The sequence below is a fragment of the Chenopodium album genome, chromosome 15, assembly GCF_948465745.1.
Source record: "Chenopodium album chromosome 15, dcCheAlbu1.1, whole genome shotgun sequence".
In the NCBI taxonomy this organism is placed as follows: Eukaryota; Viridiplantae; Streptophyta; class Magnoliopsida; order Caryophyllales; family Amaranthaceae; genus Chenopodium; species Chenopodium album.
The window spans coordinates 1,761,311-1,776,689 of record NC_137848.1 but is presented as its reverse complement, the minus strand read 5'-3'; the positions used below and the strand labels follow the sequence as shown (position 1 = coordinate 1,776,689).

General features: G+C 35.9%; 1 protein-coding gene across 1 annotated transcript; it reads right to left on the bottom strand.

Moving 5' to 3' along the window:
• Nucleotides 1–442: 442 nt before the first annotated feature.
• On the bottom strand, nucleotides 443–8,401 carry LOC145581537 (UDP-rhamnose/UDP-galactose transporter 6-like). The gene is made up of 7 exons (XM_081638541.1): nucleotides 8,389–8,401; nucleotides 8,118–8,179; nucleotides 6,155–6,391; nucleotides 5,302–5,486; nucleotides 4,997–5,197; nucleotides 1,635–1,796; nucleotides 443–1,057 (listed from the first exon to the last, which is right to left on the bottom strand). Exons 3-7 carry the CDS (start codon nucleotides 6,282–6,284, stop codon nucleotides 740–742), a joined length of 996 nt encoding a protein of 331 aa, XP_081494667.1. The 5' UTR covers nucleotides 6,285–6,391; nucleotides 8,118–8,179; nucleotides 8,389–8,401; the 3' UTR covers nucleotides 443–739.
• Nucleotides 8,402–15,379: the final 6,978 nt, after the last annotated feature.

The window sequence follows — 15,379 nt, the reverse complement described above, 5'->3', positions numbered from 1 at the left end:
TACTTTGTTCATGTTCATTTAACATACGCATGCTCATTTCATGTAGCTATGTAGGAGGTTCATAAACGGCTCGTTTATTAATCGATTCAAGTTCATCATCATACACAAGCTTTTCTTATAAATGAACTTTCTTATAACTATCTTTGAACTTGTGAACTTTGTATATCTCAAAATTCAGAATAAGAATCAATCCTTAAATCAATAACTAATCAATACTAATAAATAATAATTGTGGACAAGTCAATAATGCCTACTCCGCAATAAACAAAATTTTCGAGTTCTTAAAAAGAAGCATGTTCACGAACATAACTTTAAACGCTTATGAAAGGGGTGACACATGATACTATGAAATTTCTTCGCTTTGAGTTTAGAAACATTATAAAACAGAGATGAAAGTATGAAACAGTCACTCATATAAAAAGCAAAGACTGGCACAAAGAGATGTAAAAGAATAACTGGTATTATAATAAATTACGACAACAATCAATTAATCTGTTCTCTTAAACTGACACTGTAATTCGAAATAAAATCATTTAAATATGTGATAATGAAACTACAAAAGCAAAAATAAAACAAAGGGTGTAAATCTGCTAAGAAAAATCTAATCACAGGGCAATTTTAAGGTCTACTTGAAATCTATATCTCATATCATATACGAAGTATATCATTAAGAATCCTTGAAGTTCGTCTCATGTAATTGTTCCACTGTGAGTATGGTGGCTAAAAGGGAAAAAAATGGTTAGACCTTTCCATCAAGTTCCGTAGAATCGGTTCCACTCTTTTGCTGCTTAGGCAACGAAAGACTTCGACGTTCTTTACCACCAGGTTTTGAGGAGGCATTGCCATACCAGATCATCCCTGCTACAGCTATGATCATACCCACGACCACATGTAAATTCAGACCCTCTTTTCCAAAGAAGATGAAGCCAAGAATCAAGACAAGGATTGTCTTCATGTGGCCGAGAACTTGGAAAGATACAGCTGTGAATCTGCCAATGCAGATAAATTGGCTAAGGTTGGTCCCAATAGCAATTGTGCATGAGAGAGTTATAAAGACCTGCGAAGACAAAGGAGAAAATCATTAGCCAGAGAAACATATTAAATTATGTAGAGTAACCAAACTAGCAACATGGCTTCTCATCATCTTTATTCAGAGAGACAATTGTGATTGTAAAATAACCAAATCGACAAGCTAGGTACAAATTAGTGGTGGCAAACATATTGATCAAACACATCAGATTATGGTCATAATCAGGTGATAAGTCAATTAGTTCAGTTTTGGATCAGTTTGGGTCAAATGTCAATTACTTAATTACAAATAACAAATCAATATCACGTATAATGTTTTCAAAATTTGGTAATCATGTGCGGGTCAAACTATCAGGTCTAATACTAATGACATTCAAAATTAAAAACAAGGCATGCTTTGGGCTTCAACTTTTCTTCAGTTATTCAAAGACAAGCAAAGTATGCCCAGAAGGGGAGAAAAATCAACTGTATCTCACACTCGAAAGCTGTAGGTTCAAGTCAAACACACCAACAGTGGACACTGCATATAGAAAATCAAGGCACCGAGCAAGTTTCAAACCAAAAAGGGAGCCATGACTGGACTATAAAGGGATTATTATCCATACCACAGATGGTAAAGTGTAGTTGAACGCATCAATTCTCTTATTTGTCAACCAATAGTCAACGAATGGACCCAGTAAAAGCAGGGATCCAGCCTGTACTGGTGCAGTATGACCAAGCAGATTGAAAGAACTCAGCGAATACTTCTTTTGAAGATGATGTACATACTGCAACATAAGACAATAATAATCAGACAAAGCAAAACAATTTATAAGCTCACAACCACTATGCTGCAGCAACCAGAAATCGTAAGGGGGGCACAAAGATTTTAAGCACATTTCAATGGGTATCAAACACCTAGTTCAGCTAGAAGTGTTTCCTCTTATTGTTTTCCTCCTTTAATTGCCTCGAGATGGAAAGTGGGGAGAGGGCCCAATCTTATTTGCAACCAGTTAATATATTCAAAGTTCCAAGTTCCACTTCATTTCTACCAAAAATATGTTACCAACTTACAAATATAAAGAATAAGCTGATGCATGAAAAACAAGAAGAGATGAACAAACCATGTAATATTTTCCCTCATTAGAGAACACTCACCTAGTTTATACTTGCGGACTGGCAAAAGATTAGTGTAGACTATCATACATGTCCAAACTCTTTAACAGAAAAATATCTACAATATAGGTTGAATTGTTGAAACTAGACCTGGTTATTGTGCGGGTTGGGTCAGGGTCGGTTGCGGGTTGGGTCAAAGATGGTCACATTTTATAGGGTCAATGTGCGGAGGGTGCTGAATCTTGATGTCATAGCAGATCTGCAGATGAGTAAAGTAGAGGGAGGTGAAAGGAAAAGGCTAAATGTTATTCCAGAGGTAAAGGGCCAAGGAGAGGGGGGCGCACATCCATAGCTTTCAACAATCCTACTGAAACTCTTAAAACTGTCTCATTTCAGATGGAAAACCTCCTCTCTTTAATTTATGGCAATGAACACATAGTGACTTCAGTTCTTCGAGGGGAATAAAAGGCTAAAACCACTATACCAGAATGGTAATTAGTTTTTTTTTTTTTTTTTTTTTGAGCTGAAGTAATTCAATCAAGAAGAAGAAAGCATTCTAAAGTTATAATCAACTGGCATTGATACACCAAAACAAAAGAAGATATGATGTATCGTATGACAGGACTCACATGAGATCAGCATTGAAACTTATCCTCCATTTTTTCATCATTGAAAATTTGTTAGATAAATAAGAAGAAACGCTACATAAAATAGGGGGAAAGAATGGGACAGACAGTGCTAGATTCTGATTTAGCAAAATCTTCCAATCATACTCACTTTACTCAGAATTAAAAAGTAAAAGCTGAGAACCTAATTTGCTTCAGTTATATTTGTAAAATATTTACTCTAGAGATCATTAATATGCTATGTAACTTGGAACTTGAGGTTTGACGCCAAGGACAAGGATCAGAAGAGAAAAAAAAGAGAAACATAAAACCAAAAAAGGGAAACATAAAACCAAAGCCTTAGTCCCAATGGAGTGAGCTTCAAGAACTATGAGTTCATCTAGTGGTCATCCACACATATCCTCTTCCTTCATCTGCTCTATATAGTGCTACATGCTCTTGCAAACCCACTTTATTTTATTATACTTAACTCTCTCTCTATCCAAGTCATCTTTGGCCCTTCTTTTAAATTCTCCATTATACATCCTTCCACTTCCTTACCAGATGCAAAGATGTGTGATTAAGTGCATACATGAACACAAGTGCAATCTTTAAATTGTAAGATTTCAAGAATGATCTATACTTAATAGGATGGATAAAGGGACTAGACGGGGGGGGGGGGGGGTGTTAGAGAATTTCCCCCTCTCCCAACTTGTAACATTCCACTTATTTTTCCCTAATAAAAAATTAAAATGCATCAAATTCAGGATACATGTGTACTTCCTCTATTCTTTTTTTATTGCAGTGTCTAGAATTTTACACTAGTCACACACTACATTTTTATCATTTTTTGTGATTTATATGTTGGAAAAATATAGTCATGTAGGATCTTCTTAGATTTGTCTTGAAATATGCGAAATACTTTCAAAATATCAACTTTTATATTTTTTACTAATGTATAATTTAAGATACAAATGTTATAAGTGTAACGTTGCGATTAATAAAGAACGGAAGAAGCATTAACTTCTTGGACATTATAAGTCTGTCATCATAAATTAGTGGGACCTCAATCTTGCGTTTTTGACAGCAAGGGCACACATAAAACCCTATCCACCAAATTTTTTGCTTCCTTTACCACTTACTGTACAAGCATAATCATTGAGAGAGTGCTAGGACCTAGGGAGGACTGAGGAGGGGAGAAAGAGATCCCAAACTTCATCAAAAAACCTTTAAAACAAAAATAAAACCTACACACAATTATGCAAATAACAATAGACCCATCTCGAATATACAGACACCAATGTCAATATTCAAGTCAAAATTTAAACATCCATTATTAATAGGTGGGGTAAAAAAACCAAGATCATAGGTTGTATCCCTCGATTCTAGCTGCTTACCATTCGGAGAGTAATCCCTCTAAGACTATAATCCATAAGATAATCTTGAATTTAACAACCATAATAAGGGGGTATGGTGGTATACTGGTATGAATGCACCTCTCATCATTAATGCTCCCCTTTACTCTATTTCTGTTGCCCTAATTAAAGTCAATCTCCCCTTAAACCCTCACTTTGGCTGACTAGTAGTTCTTTAATTCCCTCCTCCTAAAACTTTTCCTGTTTTCCATATCAATCAAACATCACTTATGTTCATCTAAAATGCAAAAGATTTTCTATTATCCATAGCTAGCTACCTATGAAAATGAAATTTTCAACATTTACAAAGTATGGGAACTAAAAGGTTCTCACAAGCATAGATAGCAATGCCGGTCAATATCTTTTGTTTTTGATTTGCATGTCATAATACATTAAGGTATAAGGTATTCTAATGGATCAAAAAAATTGTACAAAAGTCCAATATTAAAACATGACAAGGCATCAACAGAGGGGGCGTTGAATCAAAAAAACAGGGCTTGTGTCAATGAACACCAAATGAGCTAGTTAAAACAGAGTGCCACCTACTGAGATATCTAATTACATTTCATTCTAACACTAAGAGGCTTTCTTCATCATTCTTGTTCTACCTAAATCCCTCTAATGTACACAAAAACGTCTAAATTCTAAGATAAGCAATCATTTCCTAAATTCTGCATAAAGGAATGCTGAAAAGGCTGCCTAAGACATAAATATCAATTAGATGCAACACACACAATAAAACAAGTACAAGAATTACAGTGGTAATAAAGTAAATATCTATCAAATCCCTTTTCCTTCATGTAATCTTAAAGTAGAGCTTACTGGAAAATATATAAGAACCCAAAAACTTACATATTGCTGCAGAGAAGTGCTCCAAACTGCAACCAAAGCAGCAATAAAACCTTTGGTATTTACACTGACATCAGTAACTGTGCATACACCAACACCTACAAGAACAAGTCCTATGCTGAGCTTCGTATCTCTGGAGTATCGAACTTTATCGAGCACAATCTCCAACAGGCAGGATACAGGAATCATACTCAATTTAGCAATCTGAGAAAAGGTAAAAGTTCCTTCTTAGAAATGGCATAACAGTTACAGAAACTGACAACAACAGCTTTATAAGCAAGACAAAACTAAGAGCAACAAAATTTCACCTGATAAAATCCTACTGAGTTCCACATAAGACTAACATTCATGCCCACAATGGAAAAATTAGCAAATAAAACAAATCTCAGCAGATCTGGCAGTGGCAAATGAGAGGGTTGAATATATCCAAGCCATCTGAGAACGAGTGTCATTATAGTTGTGGCAGTAAAGTGCAATCCCGTCAATGTAGTAGCTGCAACATTAAATGAAAAATTTAATCTTTCAGACTAATGATTAAATCTCAAACATTAAAAAGAAATTTAGCAAGAATGTCATATGAAGTATGTGGAAGATCAAACTTATCTAAAACCTGAAAAATACATTGGAACACATTATGAAATTGTCAGGCGCTAGCCCATAATAAATGCCATATTATTAAGGTCTAAATTCATGCTTTGCAATTTCTGTTCCCAACTTCTCTGCCTTTTCCATCACCAACCCTTTTAAAGGTAAAGTGAAGGACTGAAGGGAGCATGGATAATTCATTACTTTCCATTTTCCTTCTAATGACAGCAACCTTTCAGTCCATAAACTATTAGTAAGACTGATGGACAAGGAATCCAATAGCAAGGGAGCAATGGAGCATGGCGTGGAAGAAGTAAAACATCATAGAGCCTAAAGGGGATATATAAAGTAATTATTCTTGAACATAAATTTGCATAGATAATGTCTGTGTTTAACATGGATACAGTGTCAAATGGTGACTGCCCTGCAAACTAGTCAAGCATTGTGCAACAAAGTGGATTTTAAACCTCATCTGTGATCAATTATGATTTTGTTTCCAAGAATTGTACTTATAAATTAATGATACAAGTAATGAGTAATATTGTAGAGCAAAATATTACGCTTAAGGATAGTTACCAAAACTAAACCCATAAGTGGCCATCAGAGCTTTATTGACAATAATAATTCCCACTGATGTGACAACATTGAACATCCAAGCAGATGCATCAACAGCTGCTTTCTTCTCTGCCTTGGAACTTGGAGCCATTTCTTCTTAATTCTTGAACAAAACAAATGCTCAGTCTTTGACTTTAGTTATACGATACACACCATTTCTAGTACAGAAGCAAGTCCTTATGCTTTACCACAACATCTCTGCAAAGAGCAAAATACATATTAAAATTGGAAAGTGGCATATAATAGACTACCAATAGTAGCATCACCGAACTATTCTTTCTACAATATCAAAAATCTTAACTACTAGCATACTACTCTTACTATTAGTGTTAGTACTGCTCGTTTACTAGATAGTCCCTTCTTTTTTGAATGTGTGATAATGTATGGGCATTCATAAACCTCTCTATGACTATCAGATATGGGTAGCTAAAGGAAGGGTTGCAAAGATCTCAGACTCGCCACAAGTGGAATCCAAAGTGGGGGTTGTTGACATTGACAGTCAACAGATAAGAACAATTTAAAGAACTAAAAGGAATAGACAGTGTGTTAGACCTTCTCAATCTAATTTAAAAACAAAGTGGTGATATTACAACTCAACATAAAGACAAAATGCCAAATAAAGGAAAAAAAAAAAGGTAAAATTTAAAAAGTATATTTCCGAAATTTATACATTAAAAGTGAATCCAACAACTTTTTAAAAAAATGTCTCAGTTAAATTAGTTCATTGTTCAAGACTAAATATTTTGTCTCTAAGTAGCTATAAACAGCCAGCCAATACAGAAGTCAGGATCCATGTTCAACAGCAATATGTGTATAAAGTAGATGTCCAATATTTTAAAAGGAAAAATTGAAGAATGACAAACGAACGACTGAGTCTAGTGATTATATACCACACTAAAAGTCTTATTTATGTAATTTAATACAGTTTCACCTTGCACCAACATAATTATCATGAGACAGCAAAGGATCTATGTTACAAAGTTACCAGTAAGGTGCATCACAACATAGGCTGCGTAAAATAACTCTCTCATCAACCGTCATTCCAACTCAAGCCCAAAGTAAAATTCCCAAAGCCAGTTAAACTCTCCACCTCCCATTAACATACCTAGAAGAGGCCATGGTTGAAAGATAAATGATCAAGTCATCCTAACTAGATTTGACAAGATGTATAAAATTCTCGATATGTATTCAGCAACGATTTTCCTTTAAGAGGCCCATGGCTAAAGCTTTTTTCACCTTTTTTGGTGCGACTAGACACTTGAGTTTCTTTACAGCCCATTGAACAAAAAAGTACTTCGGAAGTTAAGATCCAGATTACATATAACCCAATCCAACTCTTGCCTACACATTTAGAAATAGAACAATCAAATCTTCATCCACCACTCAAATAGAAGGATCACCGTATAATTAACATCCCAATACTCCTCGAGTAATGTAACATCAAAATCAACCATTTTTAAGCCGAGTTGCATCATATAACTCGAAACTTAGTAACCCTATCAATCTACTGAACCTTGATCTTCCAAAAGAGTAAGACAAATGCCCATTAAAAACAAGTTCAAATTTTCCAAATTTTTGCTCCACAAATCCCCAATAACAATTCTCAAACTTACTTCAGTAAATCACCAGAAACTTTCCCAGATAAAGTAAATCACCAATTAAAAACTCCAAAAATAAACCGCTCATTTGCACATAATCATCACAATGCACAATCCACATCAAACAAGCTTAAATCTTTGACATTTTTGCACTACAAATCACTGATACAACTAAAATTACAAACAATAATTCCAAAAAAAAAAAACCCAGAAAAGGTAAATCATCAATTAACAAAGCCCAAAACAAAATTCATGATTGCACAATATAATAAATATACCATACAGTTGAACCCAGAAACCAAAAGGAATTGTAAGCAAAAACAAACCTTAAAATTTGTGAAGTGCAAACTGCAATACTCCGTAGTAATTAAGAGTGAACTCTGTAGATCTGTGACAAAGGAATGAAATCAATCAAGGGAAATGTTGGAAATAATAAATGAATTGATTGAATCAAGGATTGATTGATCGATCTCGAATTTATAAAATAATTAATCTCTGGAAATTCTGTGTGTAAATTCACAGTTTCACAGAGAGCAATGGAGTAAGAAGGAAAGAGGAGAGAGAAAGTGTGAATAAAGAGCGAATGATATTTCGCACGAAGTCGACACTGAGTCTTCTTTTCTTCGCTGGATGGGCTTTGGTTGGTTGTACCACTTTATTATTATTTTTTTAATACAAGTATATACTACCTCCGTTTTTTTAGTTGACACGTTTTGACTTTAGCACTATTCACGCACATTTCCTTTGATCATATTTTGTACTTTATAAGTAATGAAAAATATAGTCATGTTAGATATTATATTTTCAAAATATTAATTTTTCATTATCGGTAACTAAACATATTAATGGTTAAATTTGTGCATTTAAACGTGACTAAAGAAACGTGTCAACTAAAAAGAAACGGTAGAAGAATATTTTTGGTTCGGTGAATTGAAACTACTATGGAGTACAAATATCATGGAGAACTCCAAACTTTTTATTTGCAACAAATGTCTCAATACAAAAACTAGTATTCCCCCTGTCTGGCGATGGCAACGGGTCAGATTTAGAGTGGATTATGCTAAATTCGAATTCGACCTTAGAGGAAGTTGGAGGCTGAATCTGACTCTGACTCCGACTTCGACTCCAGACTCCGATCCGACTTCAATATCTGGCGTCCGACTTCGATCCACCGAACTCCAAAAACTTTTTTCCTGGTTATTCAATATACTTTGAGGAATTGGGCTATTTGGGTCTTTACAACTCACACCCAGTCACCCACTGTCACCACAACCCACACCTAAATCCCCGATCCATCGAAGTCGAACATTTATTGGAGTTGGATTTTTAGTAGGATCCGACTGACTACGACCTTCCTCCGACTCGGAGTCAGACTATATCAACGGAGTCAGACTCGAATCCCTACCTCCGTCCCTTTGGGTTTTTTGTTTAATAAATGCTACATTTGGGTTTGCAGCTTTGTACATTTGTCGAGGCAAAACTTTGCCATTAATATCTTTAATTAGATATTAGTAAAAATTATACAGTAAAAAAATTAATTTATAAACATAAACATTGTGAACAACATATTACATGATTAAATCTATATATTATTTTAGACACCTGATTGTGTCTCCCCAAAAACCAAAATCAATGATGAGTACCTTTCACGCCTTTGATTATCGAGTTAGGTGAAGAGTTAAAGAGTCTCGTGAATTTCCCTTTAGCTTTAACCATTTCTATCCTTCCCTTCAATGTTTTTATCCAAAATCATTCATTTCGTGTCTTTAAATCAAAAATCATTTATTTCTTGTGCTTAAAATCATTCATTTCGTGTCCTCTTTATAAATCGTCCAAACCAGTTTATTTTGGTCTATAATCCGGGTCTAATAATTGTGTAGTTGGATAGGGCTTGAAAAGAGCTTTCCAATGATATATTATAAGCTCAAATCCGAGTAATAACGAAGAAGTTATGACCAAAATACTAAACTGAGCTCAAACTGAGCTTTACATGCGGCCCAATAACCATGTGGAGGGTCCATTAATCTTAACCTCATTCCTAAACCAATTAGGATTTATCACAAGCTTCTAGAATCCTCTAAAAGGTTGTTTTGAGTCCTAAATCCATTAGGATTTTATCATTAACTTCTAGAAACCTCCAGAAGGTTCTAATTTAATTTATCCTGTTTTGAAAAGACAAAAGACGTAGATTTTATATCGGATAAAACACTTGTTTTTCAATATTATTTTAATTATGATAAAATTAGAATACGTACGGAAAATCGATTAACCCAATTTGAATGGAAGTCGGATTCTGTACGGATTCTATCTTAAACAACATCGCGTCACGTTGGTATATCACGTCGCGTTGGAAATATCGCGTCGTGATATAACCTGTTTTACTCCGAGTCGGATTCAGACTCTTTTCTGATCTTTCGACCCTCGGTTTTCCCTATAAATAGAGGTCGTTTCACCCTTTTTCAATCATCAACAAGCTTGATTACCAACCATCATCATCATAATCCCTCTCTAAGTTCAAGCTTATTCTCTCTCTCTCTCTCTCTCTCTCTCTCTCTCTCTCTTGATTTCTAGCCTAGCCATAGCCTAAACACATCCGGACACATTCAAGAACACACACATCCTTGATACTTTTCCTAAACAAACACCATACCTTATTCACAAGCCTTGAATACTCCAAGCCCTTCTCAAAGTTGCCTTCGACATCGACGTGAAAGGTTGATAGTTCTGAGGGTTTGGTCCCAAATCTATATTTCAATTTATATTTGATTTAACCTTTCTTGAAGTTACTAACGCATGTATTGTTTTGATAGAAAAAGATACGATCTGATACATCAAAGCGAGTAATTCGATTACTTATATATTCTTTTGATATAGAAATCATGTTTAGAATATTATTTTAATTTCTAGTATCATGTTAGGATGTTTTTATAATTTCTAATATCATGTTAGGATGTCTCTATGCTTTCTAGTATCATGTTGATAGGAATGGTGTCCTTCGAACAAGTGTATTATTCCGATAGAGGGTTTGGAATTATTAGAAAGCTAATTATTCAATGAGGTCAATTGATCAAAATGCCTAGTTGGAGGTCGCTTCCGATCAATAATATTATGTATAATTAATATTACATCTTAATCTTGACTAAACCCTTCGGGTCACACCCAAGCAAATAAACGATCCGTAACGTCGAATTAATCCGAAAGGAATGAGTCAATAGAGTTATTACGAACAAAGACGTCGAATTTTGAGTTTAGAGCGTCGAAACCGAGCGTCGCAAGTTGAGTCGATTTTACGAATCAAGGAGACGAGAGAATAGGTCAAATGACAAGTCAAAGCACGAAGATCTAGCCTCGCGTTGGCCTAGCCAAGCGAGGGCTAGGTGTGCAAGACTAGCAAGCGAGCTAGCAGCGCCAGCCCGCAAGCATGTGAGCTAGCAGCGCCAGCCCGCAAGCATGCGAGCAAGGCGATGCTAGCAGCGCTAGCACCATCCCGCAAGCACGCGAACAGGCCTAGCAGCAGCCCGCTAGCTCGCGTGGGCTTGCGGCATGCTAGCATGCCCAACCGAGCCTTTAGGCCCAAAGGCATGTGGTTGGTCATCCCTTATTTGACCAAGTGTGCCATGCACATAGGGTTGGTGAGTTTACGCTTGCCCTTCAAGGATGGGTTTGTGGTCCTTACCTACTCCCTTCCACCTGTTGACACTTGTCATTTGACTATTGCATAGCTAATTTAATTTAATTTGGAATTAAACTAATAGCTTACTTTTCTCACCATATCATTTCTCCCACATGGAAAGATGATTGGAATTTTTAGGAGTCTTTGCCTATAAATACCAACTTTAGGAGTTGGGATTATTCACTTGAGTTGAACTCAATAAGGCATCTCTCCTACGAGGTGAGAAAACATTTTAAGTTCGTAATACTCGAGTAGTCTATTTTGGTCTAGCTCGGCTAAACTCCGAGTAAGAGCCGGACGGGTCGTTGTTGCGGGTGGATTTCCATTGGAGGCCGTCGCATTTGCGTGACTCGTAGCTTTCGAAGTAAGAGCTCATAAAGGGAGCGAAGCACGCGCCAAGGGTAATATTGTCTTTCTACTTGTCTTTTTAATTATGCTTATTAGTTATATTAATTGTGAGCGGGTCTTGGGGTCGGGTTTTGTTTCCGCGGAAAGTCGGACTTTTCGAAACCCAACACATGTTTAGGCTAAAGTTTTGATATGATCCTTATTATTAGTGACAAGCTAGGGTTTGTTATTAATCCGTTTAGTATCATGCCTAGGATCTTGCTAATTATATTTTAATCATATTTTGATGATTTTGATTATGATGATTGTTGTGTCAATAATTATACATTGTTTTATTATTCATGATTTATTGTTATTGCTTGATCACATCTTTTCCTGTAGGATTAAAGGGAATTTGTACTTGAAATCACGCCTAATATGATAATTAATAATTTGATCTAGGCTAATATGATTTTATTTCAAGTGATCACCAATACTAGATTTGTTTGTGCATTAATAATCAACCAACATAGTCTAAATATGCTTAGGATTAATTTATTGTATGTATGTTGACTGAAAAGCATACATGAATATCATAAGAATTAAGTAGAGGCTAATTTAGGGCGGGTTCAATCTCTTTTAGGTTGGATTCATACCATCATCCCTGAATATCCAGTCATGGTTCCGAAACTATGGAGTTAGTGATCTCCGTGATCGTGAATGGGGTGTAACCTTCACACCCATGAACAGTTTACAAGTTCCTAAAACTTATTGGTGACTCTTTTATATCTAGCTTCCTTCCCTTTGGACGCCACCATGCTTAAATGCATGATCACCGTGGGGCTCAAATTTGAGTTTGATATATTCCTTACAATTATACATTAGTAAATAAAAATTAGGTCAAAGGTAATATATTCTCAAGTGTAGCATTTTAAAATTACGGTGGAGTAAGACTTGATTAGTAAAATTAAGGGTATGTGATTAAATGGAGGAGAGAGAAAGTGGGATGATTGATAATTCCCCAAATCCTACCTCGCCAACACCCAAAACCCTACTAGCCCACCCCACCGCCCTAAACCCTACCAGCTCACCCTACCAACCACCCAAAACCTAGTAAACCCCTCCTCTAAATCACCGCCACCAACTTCCTGAAACCCCAGGCCACCAACATCCTACCAACCACCCAAAACCTAGTAAACCCTCCTTAAAATCACCTCCCAAACAAGCAACCACTCAGAAAATTCCATCATCATGAATTCCACCACATTCACAACATGAATTAGCCTTAAAAATATGAACAAAGAAATTAAAAATGCAAATTATACCATATCTCATTATTTGTTTGGTTATTTAATGGTCATAAATTATCATGAAATCTTTAGAATTTGACTATTAAAACCTCAAAGTTGAGCTTTAATAGCAGGGATGAAACAAAAAGAGAAGGAAAGAGAAGAGAGTAGCAATGGTGGTTTAATTAGGAAAAGATGGGCAGCGGCGATCATCCATAACGATGGGGGGAGAGAGAACGAAATGGAGAAGGTGAACGAGTTCATAAAGAAGAAAAAGAAGAAGAAAGATATGATCAAATGTGGTCGACTGTGTAGAAACTTTTGTACTATATTGCGGAAATTTCACGAATCATATTCGTTTGCATCTAATCAGGATCAACATGCATAACACATAAATAATCACATAATTTATACTTTGACATGTGATTTCCACGAAAGATTGACTACGAATTTGGGAGATAGAACCTCAACCGCGATTCCTCTACTTGGTCCATGGGCTAGGATTGAACCTCCACAACTGCTAGATAGTTGGGCACGAGCAAGCTTCAAACCATCTTCTACAGAGAGGAGGGAGAACTGGCAACCACAAACCACCACACCTACACACACACACACGGTTGGAGAGGAGAGAGAGAGATTAGGATTTTGGTCTTTTGGTTGCTTGGCGATCAATTAATTGATTAATTATCTATGCAACTCTAATTATAAATCAAATTATATAATAGAGTCTAAACCAAGTCCAAACTCCTTCCTTTACAATTTGCACTCCATATGGCCTGCCACCTTATGAAGGGCCCACAAGTGGGTCCTTCTCTTTTATTCAATCCATCACCACAAACTATGACCTTGTAGAACCTATTCTATTGGGCTTTGGACTATTTGACTAACCCAAAGATCATTAATCACGTTTAGCAATGGATAATGATGACACAAAATAATGAATTAATTAGACCCATAATTTGATCCATTAACATCTGGTATTGCACTTGACGAAAACATTTATACAACTTTATAAACTCTATATAACTACTATTCACAAAACACCATATACGAGTAATGATCTTTGCTAGATTTAGGAAACGATTAAAAGAACTAAAACAAATTAAATTTCATCAATATTTAATGATGATCTTGTCGATGCTAAAACTTACACAACTGCAAGTTCAAAAACAGAATAAAAGAAAGGAAAGCACTGGAAAGCATAAAGATATCACACTACCTTTTCTTTATATGTTTATATATATAAAATAATAAATTTGTTTAATAAAATAAAAATTAATTAATTCCCAAAATAATCCTATCTTTGACAAGGATCTTCTTTTAACGATCCCGGACTTGTTGGCAATCACATGTTGACTTTTAATTGGTTTAATTCATTTTTTAATTAAATAAACAAAAATAATAAAAAAAAATCTACAACCAACAACCCCGCCCATTTGTAAGCTTACACAACCACCCATGTGTCACCTCGGTCTGAATGGCCACCCTTTCCCCCTTTCCATCCCCATCCCTACCTATCCTTCTCCGGCAATCCAACCACACCCCGAAGCATTCCAAAAACCCCTAAAATTCAAGCATGGTAAGGCCTAGAATTCGAGCAAATTTAACCTTTAATTTAATTGGAATAATGTTGATTGATTATTGATAATTACAAATAAATAGATCTAAGTGGATATTTATTTGATTTGATTTGAAAATATGGGGTGTTGTTTTCGGCTATTAGGGTATTTTTATGATGATGATCAGGTGGGGTTTTTGGAGCTTGAGGGTTTCAAGGTGGCTAGGGGTTTTTCGGGGTGTTTTTTGGGGTGTATGGTGGGGTTTTCTAGGTGAGGTGGGGTTCGTTTTTAGTGCAGCAGGGGGTGGAGCTAGGGTTTTGAGGCGATAGAGAGAGGGCTGGGGGTTTCAAGGTGGCAGGGGGTGGGCTGGGGTTGCACCTTCAACGGCAGTGGAGGGTGGCAGCAAAGGGGAATACCCATTTGTGTCTCCCCAAAACCAAACCCAGTGATGAATACCTTTTGTGTCAAATGATAACCGAATAAAGTGAAAGTGTGAAGGGTCAGGTGTTGCGGTTAGTTTTTATTAAAATTCTTTCTTTCTGTTTTCGAAAAACAACTCTATTTTATGAAAATAGTCAATCCAGTTTATTTTGGTCCACGACAAGGGTCCAATAATAGTGTAGTTGGATGGGGCTTGCAAAGAGTTTTCCAACGATATATTATAAGCCCAATTCTGATGAATAATGAGGAAGTTATGACCAAAATACTAAACTGGGCCCGGTTTAATCTTTACATGCGGC